General features: G+C 42.4%; 1 protein-coding gene across 2 annotated transcripts in view; it reads right to left on the reverse strand.

Moving 5' to 3' along the window:
* Positions 1 to 17,882, reverse strand: part of LRRC49 (leucine rich repeat containing 49) — a 188,266-nt gene that overhangs the window by 34,301 nt on the left and 136,083 nt on the right. For both annotated transcript variants that reach the window (XR_008892515.1, XM_056572477.1), the window contains exons 11-12: positions 17,073 to 17,156; positions 8,241 to 8,410 (exon numbers count right to left, since the gene is read on the reverse strand). Coding sequence is in view for 1 of the 2 variants with exons in the window: in XM_056572477.1 (XP_056428452.1) it covers positions 8,241 to 8,410; positions 17,073 to 17,156 (254 nt within the window). In the remaining variant the exon portion in view is untranslated. The remainder of the gene's footprint in view (positions 1 to 8,240; positions 8,411 to 17,072; positions 17,157 to 17,882) is intronic.

Here is a 17,882-nt window from a genome sequence, read left to right on the forward strand (position 1 = left end):
CCGTTGGTCCGGCACAGGCCTCACTGTCCGGCAGTGCTGACCTCATTCCACTTCCTGGACGCCGCAGAGCCGTCTGCGTATCACCGGCCGCAGCAATGTCCCGCCCCAGCCTGTGATAGGCTGAGCCCACTGTCATGTAAGGAGCTCTGGCTGTCTTCTTACATGACAGTGGGCTCAGCCTACCACAGGCCGGGGTGGGACATCGCTGCGGCCGGTGATACGCCGACGGCTCTGCGGTGTCCCCGTCCCCAGGAAGTGGAATGAGGTCAGCACTGCCGGACTGTGAGGCCTGTGCCGGACCAACGGGGGCTCGTAGGAAGGTATGTATAAGTTTATTTTGTTTATTTTTGAGGCCCGGGCACTGGAATATATAAAAGTGTTCCACTACAGTTGTACTTTAACGACAAAGCATTTGAAAGCCATAGGGTTTTTGCTTTTTTTTAAGCTTTTCACTAATGTAGTCATAAAGCTTTTTGAGTTGTATTCTTCTAATAACACAAGGTACATATAACTTTTTTAATCATCAACTTTCATTAACTATTACTGAGGAAGTAAGAAAAATGATTTAGGTTTTAAAATGTTAAGTGTTGTTTTGGGGCATAAATACCGTATATACTTGAGTATAAGCCGACCCGAATATAAGCCGAGGCCCCATATTTCACCCCAAAACCCAGGAAAAGTTATTGACTCGACTATAAGCCTAGGGTGGGAAATACATCATCCCCCCTGTCATCATCCAGACCCCCGTCATTAACACCCTCATTATCATCACCCTATCATCATCCCCCTTCATCATCACCGCCTGTCATCATCCCCCCTTCATTATTACCCTGTCATCATCCCCCCTTCATCATCCCCCCTTCATCATCACCGCCTGTCATCATCCCCTTGTCATCATCCCACACACCCCTTTCATCATCACCGCCTGTCATCATTACCCTGTCATCATCCCACACCCCCCCTTCATCATCACTGCCTGTCATCATCCCCTTGTCATCATCCCACCCCCCCTTCATCATCACCGCCTGTCATCAGCCCCCCCCCTTCATCATCACCGCCGCTTGTCAATGTCTGATTTACAGTGGTCTTCAACCTGCGGACCTCCAGATGTTTCAAAACTACAGCTCCCAGCATGCTGATGGCTGTCCGGGCATGCTGGGAGTTGTAGTTTTGAAACATCTGGAGGTCCGCAGGTTGAAGACCACTGCGGCCTTCGACATCATCCAGACCCCCCCCCCCCCCCCCGCCTTTAGTTTTGTACTCACCTCCACTCGGAGGGACGTTAGGGTGAGCTGGTCCGGGCCATCTGTGCTGCAGGGACCGTCCGGTTGGGAGGGATAGTTGTTCCGGGCTGTCCATCTTCACTGGGGGGGGCTTCTTCTCCGTGCTTCGGGCCCGGAATAGAGACGTTGCCTTGACGACGACGCACAGGGATGTTGCTCATGAATGTCCCTGTGCGTCGTCGTCAAGGCAAAGTCACTATTCTGGGGTCGGGCCCGAAGCGCGGAGAAGAGGCCCCCCCGGTGAAGATGAACAGCCCGAAACGACTATCCCTCCCCACTGGACGGTCCCTGCAGCACAGATGGCCCGGACCTGCTCACCTTAACTTCCCGCCGAGCGGAGGCCAGTACAAAACTAAAGCGGGGGGGGGGGGGGGGGGTCTGGATGATGACGAAGGCCCGGCAGTGGTCTTCAACCTGCGGCCCTCCAGATGTTTCAAAACTACAACTCCCAGCATGCCCAGACAGCCGATGGCTGTCCAGGCTTGCTGGGAGTTGTAGTTTTGAAACATCTGGAGGTCCGCAGGTTGAAGACCACTGAGGGCGGAGAGTTCACTCGAGTATAAGCCGAGGGGGGTGTTTTCAGCACGAAGAATCGTGCTGAAAAACTCGGCTTATACTCGAGTATATACGGTAACATCTGCTTTTGTAACAGGCAATGTGTGGACTCGCGATGTCAACTAACTGGTTCGGCCTTTGGTCACGCTTGGTAGTGGAATCTAGCTTTTCACTCTCTATCCTGCTCCAGGATGCGGAAGCTGGACTTCTGCTGGTAGAGGGAACCAGGTAATTTCCAGCTTGCCCAGCATACCAAGAGGTGCTGATGTTTGTCACCAGTGGGTTAGGTCAGGCAGATAAATATAGTCAGTTGTCCAATTCATACACAGGAGAGTCAAATCGGTACCAAGGGATGAGGCAGCGATGTAATCAAACACAGGCAGATAGTCAAGGCAGGCAGCACAGGTTAAGGTCAGCAATCCGGGTGGGCGACAGGAGAATCAGAACAGTACAGAACAGGGAGATAGGATCAGGATACAAGGAATAACAGGAACAGAGAGGCACCCCTTCGCTTGAAACCAATAACACGTGAAGAATAGCAGACAGCCCATATACGTATCAGAAGTTCAGGGTAAAAATAACAACAGCCTGGGGACTGGAACTGAGGTAGGAGTAAGGGGAAGCACCAGCGGGGACCTAAAGCTGAAGACAGGGGGGGGGGGGCGGCATAAGGGAGAGAAGAGACAAGGCTGTGAGCGAGAGGTATGAGGGGAAATCAATACCTAATGGAAAATGGATCACTGAAACCACCATTCGCCATGTCATCAAAAAGGTTAAATGGCTATCTCCAATCCCAGGAGCCCTGCTGTGTGCTGACCACACACCATAACATCACTGTACATTTACAGCTGATTTCTTTCATCTCCTTGTGGCAGCACCATATTTATACCACATATCTGTAAGGGGTTGTTTTTCTAATTCAAGATGTTTCAATATAATTCTTAACAATACAAAATTATTTTTTGTGTGTATACACGCAACTTACCCCAACTTATCTTAGACAGTGCTTGCTGAATAGAAGTGCCTGCCCTTACACACACACAACAATACAGCTCCAGCCACAGGTATGAATACTAGTGTGATTTACTAACTTCTACGAACTATGCTTTTAGGTGAACAAACATTTTATTACAAGCATTTAAGAGTAAATAATTTATGAGGGAGAGACATAAAAGCTATATAAAGGTCTTGACTAGCCCAGAAAAATGTGGTATGTTGGCTTCTTAAACTTTGGGGATTTTAGTGCTCAGTATGTCAGTCTGTAATGACAAAACAGATCACAATATTGTAACCCAGATGTCATGTATTTTAAATGTCTTACATTAAAATATCCCATGGTGGAGATTAAGTTACAATTCTGCAATCTTGGGTAAAGTGCTTTGGCACTTAATATTGATTCCATATGCAGGACTGATATGCTTTGGGCATCTACCTTTATTCCTCTTCTTAGACTTTAAAGGGGTATTCCCCCTTTGGGCATTTGAGGCATATGCCACAAATGTCTGATAGATGCAAATCCTACTTCTGGGACCCACAACTGTTTGGACATAAGGGGTTCCCCGGGCACCTGGTGAGATGTCTGCTGACATCTAATTCAAGGGCAAATGCAGCTGTGACTGAAAATGTGTGCAGCTTTTTCCATTCCTTTCTAAAGGAGTTACAGAAGAAGAAAAACAGCCATGTCCAGCTTTTTCTAGAACTCACAGATGTGAACAGAGATAGTTGCTCTAAAACATATCCGCCCCTCCTTTAATTCCCCTCCTGGATGTGACCACCAGTATCCAACTCACAAGAGGTGGGACCTGTATCTATCAGATAATAATGGAATCATAGGCAGAAGGTCCAGGTATTTAAACCTCACCTGCGCTCAAAACGCGTCTGACTACCGCTTTTACTGTGTGTCATTTCTTCAATAAAGCTGCCATTTATTGAAGTGCTGGACCTTCTGCCTTTTCTTCATGCTACTTGGTACCTAGCCGGGCACCGGTCCATGCAGCGGAACAGGAGAGGTCAGCTGGACTTTGTTCTACATTAATAATGGAATAATATATAGAGATGCCATCATTTTGGGAATACATCTTTATACAGCCATCAAAATTAGATCTGCCATGACAACTCCTGGTCCCTGCTGTTAACTGCTGTCTCCTAGTTCCTGTGACATGTTGCCCCTGTCAGTCACTGACTGAGGAGGGTCACCGCTGTGGTCAGTAATTGGCCATTCCTGTGGGGACAACAAATCACAGGAATCAGCAAATAGTGGTGAGCAGCCTTTGGGGTTATCCTCATATATAATCAAGATTAAGGAATGCTAAACCAATCCCAATTTTACTATTATGAAAAATGACAAAGATCCATCAAGTCCAGCCCAATATTCTATTTGTGATGATCAATGGGAAGGGAAAAGCCATTATGAGGCTGATACCAATTGCCACACTGTAAGGGAAAAATTCCAAACTTCTCAAATCCAGTTTTGACAGAAAAAAATAAATCCCTGAAGCAATGCCCCCTCTCCAGAAATCTAGTACACATTATCTGTGATATTACAACTTTCAAGAAAACCATGCAGGCATTTTAAAAATGGGTTAACCTACATAGGACATTTATCAAATACAGTGGGGATCAAAAGTTTGGGCACTCCAGGTAAAAATGAGTATTAATGTGCATAAAGAAGCCAAGGAGAGATGGAAAAATCTCCAAAAGGCATCAAATTACAGATTAGACATTTTTATAATATGTCAACAAAAGTTAGATTTTATTTCCATCATTTACACTTTCAAAATAACAGAAAACAAAAAAAATGGCATCTGCAAAAGTTTGGGCACCCTGCAGAGTTAATATCTTGTACTGCCCCCTTTGGCAAGTATGACAGCTTGTAAACGCTTTTTGTAGCCAGCCAAGAGTCTTTCAATTCTCGTTTGAGGTATCTTTGCCCATTCTTCCTTACAAAAGTCTTCCAGTTCTTTGAGAATTCTGGGCTGTCTGTCACGCACTGCTCTTTTAAAGGAGTACTCCGATGCACCAACCAAAACATGCCACAATGTAGCCAATGAACGTACCTTTTAAACAACCCCTCTTTCATCTAAAATGGCCCAGCTGTTATTGTGTTATTGCTGCCCCAAATTTCCGTTACTTCCGGGTTCTCTTCTTTCCACGCTCTGTAAAAAACTACTTCTCCCAGCATGCCCGCTCCTGATTTCCGCCCAGCTCCTGCCCTCCCCCTGTAGCTCCCCTGCTCGGCCCCCTCCCTAAATTATAATATTCACGCCCCCTCCTATCCCACTTATTTCCCTATCCCCACCTACTCACATGGTCGCCGAGCTCCAATGAGATTTTGACCGCCGCTGCGTGCGCACGCAGCTCAGCTCTGCGAATATATGAATAGATTACTGAGATGGGGAGTGGCCGACTCGGGACTGGGAGGCCGGAAGAGCCCGCAGTGACTCATGGGAGCGATGAGTCACCGGGCGAAGATGGCGGCGGTGCCTAAGAAGCAGCGGTCGAGCGTCATGGATTGAAGAAAAAGGAGCCAGCTTCCGGTCGGAGAAGAAATGCGGGAGAAGACCCGGAAAAGAGCCATAAGGATAAGGTAAGTAATTTACAATGTCATATAACTTTGTTTTAGGCTTAGTTTGCCCTTAAAAAAACGAGCATAGGAGTACTCCTTTAAGGTCTATCCATAGATTTTCAATTGTGTTGAGGTCAGGAGATTGTGAAGGCCATGGCAAAACCTTCAGTTTACGCCTCTTGATGTAATCCCCCGTGGATTTCGAGGTGTGTTTAGGATCATTATCCATTTGTAGAAGTCATCCTCTCTTTAACTTCAGCTTTTTCACAGATGGCATCAAGTTAGCATCCAAAATTTGCTGAAATTTTAGTGAATCCATTTTTCCTTCTACTCGTGAGATGTTCCCTGTGCCACTGGCTGCAATACAACCCCAAAGCATGATTGATCCACCCCCATGCTTAACAGTTGGACAGAAGTTCTTTTCATTAAATTCTGTTCCCCTTCTTCTCCAAACGTACCTTTGCTCATTCCGGCCAAAAAGTTAAATTTTAACCTCATCGGTCCACAGAACTTGTTTCCAAAATGCATCAGCCTTGCATATATGTTCTCTATATGTTCATTTGCAAAGTTCAAACACTGATTTTTGTGGTGAGGACGTAGAAGAGGTTTTCTTCTGATGACTCTTCCATGAAGACCATATTTGTACAAGTATCTCTTTATAGTGGAATAGTGTACCACAACTCCAGTGTCTGCCAGATCTTTCTGGAGGGATTTTGCAGTCAAACGTGGGTTTTAAATTGTTTTTCTCACAATCCTGCGAATTGTTCTGTCTGATATTTTTCTTGGTCTTCCAGATCTTGCTTTAACTTCCACTGTTCCTGATGACTGACATTTCTTAATTACATTCCGAACAGAGGATATTGACATCTGAAAATGTTTTGCTATCTTCTTATAGCCTTCTCCAGCTTTGTGAGCGTCAACTATTTTCAGTTTCAGATTTCTAGACAACTGCTTAGAAGAACCCATGGTGCTGATTGTTGGGGCAAGGTCAGATGAGTCTGGGCATTCAAAACCTTTGAGATTGACATCACCTGGTCTTCCCAGATGATGATTCCGAACAATCCATGACACTGTCAGGTCTCAGCTTTGCAAAGGGGGCAGTGCATGCTATAAATTCTGCAGGGTGCCCAAATTTTTGAAGACACAATTTTTTGTCTGTTATTTTGAAAGTGTAAATGATGGAAATAAAATCTAACTTTTGTTGACATATTATAAGAATGTCTAATCTGTAATTTGATGCCTTTTGGAGATTTTTCCATCTTTCCTTTGCTCCTTTATGCACATTAATACAAACGTTTACCTGGGGTGCCCAAACTTTTGATCCCCACTGTATCAAAAGAATACCTCATCAATCACTACAAAGCTTCCTGTTTGAATGGACTAGTGGTTATGTGTGCTTCCTGCACTTGAATATTTTCATCAGTTTCATAGGCACTGAATGAGTGGCAGGGATAATGTGTGAACCACCTGTGGATAGGTGATAAAGGTCCTTTATGTAATAAAGGTCCTTCACATTTTCAAGTTTCTCTGAATTAAATCTGCTAACAATACTTTAGATTTGATACTGAGGATTTCATTGAGGATTTTATGCTGCAGATTTTATGCTGTATTTAATGATCACAAGAAAAATAAAATGAATATTTAAACTTGCTGAATACATAAACTAGGGCTGTGTGTATCACGGTATCATGGTATTTTTGTAACTTTCGTCGGTTCCACGGTATATAGCGGTATTTCCTCCTCCCTACCCCCCCCAAATTAATTATCAGCCCAGCGCTGTGCTGTTCTGCCCCCCTCCCCCCCTCCAATTAATTATCAGCCCAGCGCTGCCCCATTGGGGTAAATACTCACATGTCACCCCCTAGCGCTACCCTCCTTGTGCCGTTTGTTGCGGCCGCCGGCGCTGACACAAGGTAAACAAAATAAACTAACGCCATGTTCTGACGTTGGCCTTACGCTGGGGACGGAAACATCGGACAGCCGTCAGCCTATCACCGGCCGCAGCGATGTTCCGCCTCGGCCGCTGATAGGCTGAGCCCACTGTCATGTAAGGAGCTCTGGGCAGCTTCTTACAGGACAGTGGGCTCAGCCTATCACCGGCCAAGGAGGATCATCGCTGACGGCTGTCCGACGTTCCATTCACTAGGAAGCAGATGAGGCCAGTACCTGACCAACGGGAGGTAAGATAAAGTTTATTTTGTTTATTTTTTGCAGCCCGGGCATAGGGATACCACACAGTATAGAGCAGTGGTCTTCAACCTGCCGACCTCTGCATGCTGAGAGTTGTAGTTTTGCAACATCTGGAGGTCCGCAGGTTGAAGACCACTGGTATAGAATGTCAGCGCCGGCGGCCGCAACAAACATGAGGAAGAGGAGGGCAGCGCATGTGGGTGACTTGTGAGTATTTACCCCGATGGGGACAGCGCTGGGCTGATAATTAATTGGGGGTGGGGGAAACAGCGCTCGCGGGTGACATGTGATTAGTTGCCCGATGTGGGGACAGCGCAGCGCTGGGCTAATTCATTCATTCCCGAGGGGGAGGGGCCCAACCGGTATTGCGTTATGGGTTAAAATTCATATCGTGCAGCACAAAAATGTTGGTATTCGTGTATTGAGAGGGTGTATTGAGAGGGTGGGACGTGACATCATGAGGGGGCGGGGCTATGACAGCATGAGCTTCCAGCACCTAATTCCTGACTCTAAGCATTTGGAACATTTTGTTCCAATCGCTGAGCAGCAGAGTACCCCTTTAATGGTATTTTACTTATCTTCCGTTGATTATTTAGCATCCATACAGTGTTCAACAGTGCCATCCTTAGATTCACATTTCACATTACCTCTTGTCTTCATTAAATTCATAAGAAGTAGATCCATTCAACTGGCATGATTTATGAGAAGGGCTTACAGAACCTCCCCCTTCCTGGTCTGAAATTGTGTCGGGCAGGACTCTGTTTTGCTGAATATCCCACTGTTTTGCAGCATTCTGAATTGCAATTCTTTTTTTTTCCTGTAAAAATAAAGTAATAAAAATATTATCAATAATAATAATAGTAATAATAGAGAAGATAAAATCTTCACCTGTCTACATCACTTTTTTATGGTAAACAGCTTGACATTCACATTGAATATTTCTGTGATATAGTCTTGATGAGGATAAAAACGTATGTATTAACAGATGTTGCTTATTGATATACAGCAAATCTGTTTCCTATGAACTTACATTAATTACTTAAAAATATATTTTATAAATATATATATATATATATTTTAGATATATTGGGATCACATCACTTGTTTTTGTAAAAGGACCTTCACCGCAGCCACGATCGTAGAACGCCATCCCCGCAACCATCCTGCATTACAGTATCACTATTACAGTTTAATATTTGTTTTGATATCTGGTATACAAGAATAAAGTAATTTCTGCAAACCTTTTTTGATTATAATACTTTTTGCCCATAGATATACTATTGATAAGCCAAGGGTATGGACCCGATACCCACTGCGCATGCGCGGACCGACAGGTTTGACCGCAATACGTCATACATGATGACGCGGTCGCCGGGCCCACTGGCGCAGCCGCAGTGGGTAGACAGTGACGTGCACGGGTTAGGCCAGCCCCGCACCTGATTGGCTCGCAATGTGTTGAGCGATCGGAGGCGGATATGACGTGGTCATGGGCGTGATAATCCTCTGACGCATGCGCAGATGCTTTGTTTACAAACATCTACATTAACTGAATGTGGCAGCGATGGTTGCGATCGGCTGGCAGACGAAGCGACCACGATGGTTAAATGGCTGAAAGTGAAGGTACCTTCCTAATCTTATGTATTTACACAGGTTTTTATGACACAGATCAGTATCTATGCACATTGATTGTTTTGTATATGTAATGTTGCTATGACAACTGAGTTCTTACAGAGCAGGGTGCTGGCTAGCTAGGTAAGTGGATTTCAAAGCGGACTGAGTGAATAGTTAGCCTCACTAAGAAAACCGCTAAATTTTGTGCATGGGATCTTATAAGCCATGGAGAAAAAGTACGCAAAGTTTATCCCATGAAGCCCTACATAGTTTGTATGACTCCATGTGCCAATTTAGCGATCTCCTCAAGCAGACACAATATTCCCTCAGTTTCATCCTAGAAATTTTTTTTTTTTAGCTATTAATACTGTTGCACAGTGAAGTTTTGACTGTGGGTTAGAAGTATGCTTTGGGAGAACTGACAGCATAAATCGTTTTATGGTGATTTTCTTTATTTATCTTCAGTGCCAGTAACTCATTCATCAGTCTGGCATAAGTATGTAGGGTTCAAAATCACAATGCAAGGGCATGTTTACCAGCGGTGGCCTGGAGCACCACAGGCTCATTAGAAAAACCTAGTATCCAAACAGAACAGTAAAAATAGTAGAGGAATTATTTATAAGTGGATTGGAAACACACGGAAATATTACAAGCATTCTTGCCTTGTTATACTGTAAGGTCCATTTATCATTTAAGGTAAACTACATTGATATAATGAACCATCCCTGTCCCTGATACTTGATTTATGGGCCACTAAACAAGGTGTGCAATGTAGCTGCATGGTAACCTAAACTATCAATATTTACTCAAATGGAAGGAATGGATAACTGTCTCATAAGTCACATATTCTTTCTACCACCTTTACTTATTTTCCCTAGTACATTATAACCAAGCCGTCCTCCTCCGCACAATCATAAGGAGCGACTGGAAAGTAAAATGAAATGCATGCTATGCCTTAAGGTGTCTCAGAGTTATTTATATCCATATTAACAGGGTATTAAAATGCTGCGTCTTTGCCAGTGTCTAGCTGGCAAATGACAGGAGTTTGGAACATAAGAAATTTCAAATTAGAAATGCTGTACAGTAGGGGAGGCTAGGCGCTGCCAACTGGCTATGGTCGAGCAGACTTCAGTGGACTGCACACAGCAATTAAATGAATTAAATGTAGTCAGTAGTAAATTAAATGTTTAATCTGAAAGAGTAGAAGATTCCAATGTAAGAATATGAGGTCCGCACAATGTGCTATTCACAGCTCCCTGAGACCTCACTGTCAGTGAGAGCCAAGGATTATGTGATAAAGATATATGGAAACGGCTTGAATTGCTTGAACATTTTAGACAATGAATTAAGCCATCAGTTCTCGGTTTTCATTATCTTGGTGGAAAACAAAAATCAAATTTCAGGCAAAATTAGATCACATTATCCTACCTACAGTATACAGTAACATATCATTTCATGCATAAAGTAGAATGCTATGTGTCAAGTTATATAGGCTTTCAATCTCTTGCTTTCAATATTCTAGCAGTAAAACCACAGCACATACTTATTATACATGCCATACAAGGGCAGAAAAAAGGACTACATGAAAGAATATACTGGACTTCCATGGTTTTCACTACAGCCATTATCAATTTTTATATATTGCAATACCAGTTGACAACATATGTAACACTGGAGATCTTCTGCTATTATCTCCATATGCCTCCCATAGGTTTCCATGTAATCTGAGTACACAAACTAGGTTTTAAACATTGTAGGACTACAGTCATGGCCGTAAATGTTGGTATCCCTGACATTTTTTCTAGATAATGAAATATTTCTCACAGAAAAGGATTGCAGTAACACATGTTTTGCTATATACATGTTATTCCCTTTGTGTGTATTGGAACTAAACCAAAAAAGGGAGGGGAAAAAAGCTAATTGGACATAATGTCACACCAAACTCCAAAAATGGGCTGGACAAAATGATTGGCACTTGTTCAAAATTGTGGTAAAATAAGATTGTTTCAAGCATGTGATTGTCTTGTGGACAGATGAGACCAAGATAGAGCTTTTTGGTAAAGCACACCATTCTACTGTTTACCAAAAAAGGAATGAGGCCTACAAAGAAAAGAACACAGTACCTACAGTGAAATCACTAGTCAGGTGATGAAAGGGAGCCTGTCTGCTTTAATGGGTGGAGCGACCGCTGGGGGGGGGGGGGGGAGGGGGGGACGACTCATTCTGCAAGGAATTATTGTTTTGCAACAGCTGGAGGCTCCATGGTTAGAAAACACTGGTCTACTGCATGGAAGGGAGCTTAGGTGTGGGGTGGGGTGGCTGATGTGTGGAAGAGAGAAAAGTGACCTCACACTTACAAACAAGGTATCATGGGACTTTTAGTTGGAGGATAGGGAACTCCAAAAGGAAAATCGACATTTCACAAAAAGATAGCCACAGCATAATGGTAATCTTACAACACAGCCATTGATCCCAAGACGAGCACGGATCCTTCCTAAGCATGTCCATTACTGTCTTGCAGGTAAGTACTAAAATTGGCTTATGGTGGATAACCCCTTTAATATTAAATCAATGTTACGCTCTGCTTGATGTGTACTTTATTCCAAACACCTACAGGTCACGACAGACATAGAACACAATAGGGGTGTAATGAGACGACTGTCTGCTTCTTGCTTTTGGCACTTCTTCCAGTCTCAGTATTGTATAATATAGCTGCAATGTAGGTGTGGATCATAACCAATTAGGTATTACAAAGAACAGAAACTACTTCTACTATTATTTGAATCCACTTCTAGTGTGGAATGGATTTAAAATAAAACAAAGAAAAAAAAAGTAGTAGAAATGGCACTGTTCTTTATTTTTATTTTTTTACAATTCACTATGATCTAAACCTGGTTTTGGATTCAAAACTGCAAAAAATAAAACTGCACTATTTAAGAACACTCGTTGGGTGCTCTAAAACAGTGCAGGTTTGAAGCTGAAACCACATGTGAATCATAATAAATTACATAAAAATAGATGCTACTTTTTAAGAAAAAAAAAACTGAATACACTTCAAACCAGAAGTGGATTCAAAAAAAGAGTAGAAGTAAAAGCAGAATCTATTCTTTTCTTACTATAATATGATCCACACTTTCAAAACTGCACAACACAACTGCATCCGTAACAATTCCTCATGTGCAGCACAAGGAAATTGAACAAAAAAGAGTAATATAGCCATATAGCATTACCTAGTAACAGAATTACTTTTCATGTTAGCAATATGGCTGGGTTTTTAGTGTGTGAGCAGTAGATCACTGCAACAGTTTAACGATTTTATGCCTGCGGAAAATGAATTCTGACGGTTTGTGAAAGTGAGGATAAGCACAAGAGGGAAAGACTAAAGCCAAGCCTGATCATTCACCAAGTATTCATCACAAGTAGCATGAGCGAAGGTCCTCAGTATAAGTGCTATCATATCTATTTATATTCACTTTACGAACATTAACAGCTCAGCTCCCATCAAAACACATTTTACACCCACATTTTCCTGATAAATCTGAAATGCTTTCAGGCAATACAGGAATTTCATTTCAAGGAGGGCGATGTATTATAAAATGCAAACCCTAACAGTGACTCAGGATCCTAAAGGTCATTTAATTTTGGGAATAATTCATTCTACGACACCTTGTAGGAGAGGAGAGCCAAACAGCCGGTCTTTCCAACACTTGTGCTCTTCCATTACTAAAACATCCCAGTTGCTTGCCCTTAAGTCTTACTTTTAAGTTAGATGGCTTCATCACTGAAATACTTTAGCAGACGTCTTCCAAATGTAGACATAGCTCCACTTTTGCAAAGATTTGTGCTGTATGCCCTAACATACTTGGTGGAAATGTTGAATAAATTATTAATTGTTTAAACAGTTGATAAATATACAGTAAGGTTCATTCAGAATCTCCTTCATAATGCTCAAGGCTTAGATCCGTATATTGGTGGATCCAAAAGACCAGGACCAGACTTCATGCTACATATGTGATCCTCCAAGGAAAATTATTCTTGGCTACTGGTTAAAAGGGTACTCCAGTGGAAAACATTTTTTTTTATTTATTTTTATTCAACTGGTGCCAGAAAGTTAAACAGATTTGTAAATGACTTCTATTAAAAAATCTTAATCCTTTCAGTACTTATTAGCTGCTGAATACCACAGAGGAAATTATTTTCTTTTTGGAACACAGTGCTCTCTGCTGAAATCACGAGCACAGTGCTCTCTGCTGACATCTCTGTCCATTTTAGGAACTGTCCAGAGCAGCATTTGTTTGCTATGGGGATTTTCTCCTACTCTGGACAGTTCTTAAAATGGACAGACATGTCAGCAGAGAGCACTGTGGTCGTGATGTCAGCAGAGAGCACTGTGTTCCAAAAAGAAAATACTTTTCTCTGTAGTATTCTGCAGTTAATAAGTACGGGAAGGATTAAGATTTTTTAATAGAAGAAATTTACAAATCTGTTTAACTTTCTGGCACCAGTTGATTAAAAAAAAAAAAAAAAAAAGTTTTCCACCGGAGTACCCCTTTAAAAGTCAAAACTATTCAGTAGGAATGTATGTAAAGTGTTGATATAACAATGTAATAGTCTAAACGCATCACCTTATTTGCTTAGGGACTTTATTTTTATCCAAGAAAGCAAACAATGTCCAGTGCATGAGGTAGTCTTGATGGATTTAAAGGGAGCCTGTCAGATGAAAAGGCAGTTTAATCTACAAAATCATGTTATTGAACAGGAGGAACTGAGCAGAGTGATATATAGTTTTGTGAAAAAAAAGATTCAGAGTAACTTGTAACTTATTGCTAGAAATCTCTGCTTATTGCGAATTTAAGAGTCCAGTGGGTGGTCTCACTTAATAACTGACTCCTCCTTGCATGAGCATAAATACAGAGACAGCTGTCAGTCACGAGTACGACAGCCCACTGCATTCTTATGCCCAGAATAAGGAGAGATCCACATGAATAAAACACAATTCATGCTAAATCTTATGACATTATATATGAGTGTGCTCAGCATCTCCTGCTCTATGACATAAGGACAGATTAAACACTCTTGTTCAACATGACGTGTTCCTTTTAGGATTTCTATGTATCTTCATGTTTAATTTATTATACATTTCAAATGTATATCTATACATGCCAAATACCAGGACTGTGTACACATTTTATTCTCCAGGTTAAATTCATTTAGTGCAGTTTCATTGTATACATTTATTTCATTTGTATTGTGTCCTCTTTTCATATCCCACTCTCCGTACTAGTACTATTTAAGGTGGTGAACAGCAGCACAGAATGCTCTAACTGAATATGAATAAGTATGTTTACACCAATAAACATATCATTTGTACATTTATTTAACAGTAACCTGATAAAAAGCATTTATATTGAAACATCCAACTCCTTTAAAGGGGTACTACCGTGCTGACAACTTATCCCCTATCTAAAGGATAGGGGATAAGTTGCCTGATCGCGCGGGGTCCCGCCGCTGGGAACCCCCGCAATCTTGCACGCAGCACCCCACTCTCATCAGGCCCCGGAGCGAGCATGGTCTGATGACTGCCGATCATGGGGCCGGAGTATCGTGACATCATGGCTCCGCTCCCATGTGACGTCACGCTCCGACCCTCAATGTAAGTCTATGGCAGGGGGCGAGACAGCTGTCTCGCCCCCTGCCATAGACTTGCATTGAGGGGCGGAGCATGATGTCACACGGGGGCGAAGCTGTGATGTCACGATCACCGGCCCCGTCATCAGACCTGGAGCGGATGTTCGCTCCGGGGCCTGATGAGAGTGGGGTGCTGTGTGCGAGATTGCGGGGGTCCCCTGCAGCGGGACCCCACGCGATCAGGCAACTTATCCCCTATCCTTTAGATAGGGGATAAATTGTCAGCACGGTAGTACCCCTTTAAGGTATATTCCAAACTATTGAAAAAAAAGTGTTGAGTCTGCTTGAAAACATTAAAACCTATTTTTCTTTATATTTTTAAACAAGCTTTTTGTTTATTTTATTTTTTTTAAGTGTGGTTATTTTCACTATTTTCTGCTTTTAAATTGCCTATACCAACCACTTAGATTGCTTCTTAACCCCTTAACGACGCAGGACGTATATTTACGTCCTGCGCCGGCTCCCGCGATATGAAGCGGGATCGCGCCGCGATACTGCATCATATCGCATCGGTCCCGGTGCTCATCAACAGCCGGGACCCGCGGCTAATACCACACATCGCCGATCGCGGTGATGAGCGGTATTAACCCTTTAGAAGCGGCTGTCAAAGCTGACCGCCGCTTCTAAAGTGAAACTGAAAGTGACCTGGCTGCTCAGTCGGGCTGTTCGGGACCGCCGCGGTGAAATCGCGGCGTCCCGAACAGCTGACCGGACACCGGGAGGGCCCTTACCTGCCTCCTCGGTGTCCGATCGACGAATGACTGCTCCGTGCCTGAGATCCAGGCAGGAGCAGTCAAGCGCCGATAACACTGATCACAGGCGTGTTAATACACGCCTGTGATCTGTGTAGAAGATCAGTGTGTGCAGTGTTATAGGTCCCTATGGGACCTATAACACTGCAAAAAAAATGTAAAAAAAAAAGTGTTAATAAAGGTCATTTAACCCCTTCCCTAATAAAAGTTTGAATCACCCCCCTTTTCCCATAAAAAAAATAAAACAGTGTAAAAAAAATAAAAATAAACATATGTGGTATCGCCGCGTGCGTAAATGTCCGAACTATAAAAATATATCATTAATTAAACCGCACGGTCAATGGCATACACGCAAAAAAATTCCAAAGTCCAAAAAAGCGTATTTTGGTCACTTTTTATACCATTAAAAAAAATGAATAAAAAGTGATCAAAAAGTCAGATCAAAACAAAAATCATACCGATAAAAACTTCAGATCACGGCGCAAAAAATGAGTCCTCATACCGCCCTGTACATGGAAAAATAAAAACGTTATAGGGGTCAGAAGATGACATTTTTAAACGTATACATTTTCCTGCATGTAGTTATGATTTTTTCCAGAAGTGCGACAAAATCAAACCTATATAAGTAGGGTATCATTTTAACCGTATGGACCTACAGAATAATGATAAGGTGTAATTTTTGCCGAAATATGCACTGCGTAGAAACGGAAGCCCCCAAAAGTTACAAAAGCGCGTTTTTTTTCCGATTTTGTCGCATAATGAATTTTTTTTCCGTTTCGCCATGCATTTTTGGGTAAAATGACTGATGTCACTGCAAAGTAGAATTGGCAACGCAAAAAATAAGCCATAATATGGATTTTTAGGTGGAAAATTGAAAGGGTTATGATTTTTAAAAGGTAAGGAGGAAAAAACGAAAGTGCAAAAACGGAAAAACCCTGAGTCCTTAAGGGGTTAAAGAGTACTTAAAGGGCAACTGGTCCAGTTTCTTGCAGAAGGCTTGATCAATTCTCACCCCCTCCTTCACCTCAGAATGGAGGGGTTGTTTAAGGCAGCCAGAGAAATGGATGGAAGACTACAGCTGAAAACTGACTGGTTGTTACAGTCAACAACTCTGACCCAGACTTATCAATCTGTGTGGTTTTGCCTATAACAACCAATTAAAGCTCAGTGTAATATCTTAACCAGCTCTGGCAAAATAAAAGCTGAGCTGTGATTGGATGCTATGGGAAAACCAAACAGTTTTGACCAGATTTTATAAGCAAGACTCTGTATAGCTGTCGCTATCATGCACAAGGGCAAAATGCCAGCAGCAGAGAAAACTATTGTGCAACTATAGACAAGTTTATCCTAATGGTTTCCAGATAAGCTGAAACTATTGAAACCTGATGAATGAAATTTGCCTTGAAATTCTTGCTTGACAGATATTACCTTTAATAAGGCCTGTTTATGGCTTTCACGCTTCCTCTCTTCCTCTTTTCTTGCCAGAACAGATGCAGTACGTCTTTCTTCTTCCTAAAAGAAAAAAGAAGACATTTTATTTCCATTAACAACACAATCTAGCATGTGACTGACCAATTCTTCATTATTCATAAGTGTATTAATAAGTGTTTCAATGCATCAAACTGGTTTTGTTACCATACTACAGTGATCCACTAAATGGGGCACAAACATTGGTAAGGGGTACAGTGTGGTATATCCACACAATATGGATCCATAGAATCTACAGCAACATCACTTTCCATTGTGGATTTATCGGGACATCCACATTGAATATACAGATTTTTGGCTGGCATACTGCAGGTTTAAATAGGCACTGTCATTTAAACAAACTTTGCAAAGATCAATAGTACAGATGAATATATGAAACTTTGTGATATATCTTTTTAGACAAAAATGTTTTCTTCTTTTATCAAACTCCTCCCCTCCCTCCTTCTGCTCAAATACTACTCTGTCTGAAAATCAGCTCAGCTTTGTCTTGTGTCTGAAAGACAAGCAATACAAGTCTATGGAAGGAGGAGAAGGGAGCTCTGCCAACCAGCTGTGGGAGAACTTGAAATTAGGGCCTATTCACACTACGGAATCTGGGCAGAGAATCCATGGGAAGAAGGCACCAGCAGAACTAACTTATTGACAGCAATGCAGTCTGGCAAATCCTGCCAAAAGAATGGACAGCTTATCCTGAAAAAGTCACCTGAAATGACAGGTAGGCTGTATAACCTGCACAGCTATTCAATTACT

The sequence above is a fragment of the Hyla sarda genome, chromosome 4 (genome assembly GCF_029499605.1).
Source record: "Hyla sarda isolate aHylSar1 chromosome 4, aHylSar1.hap1, whole genome shotgun sequence".
In the NCBI taxonomy this organism is placed as follows: domain Eukaryota; kingdom Metazoa; phylum Chordata; class Amphibia; order Anura; family Hylidae; genus Hyla; species Hyla sarda.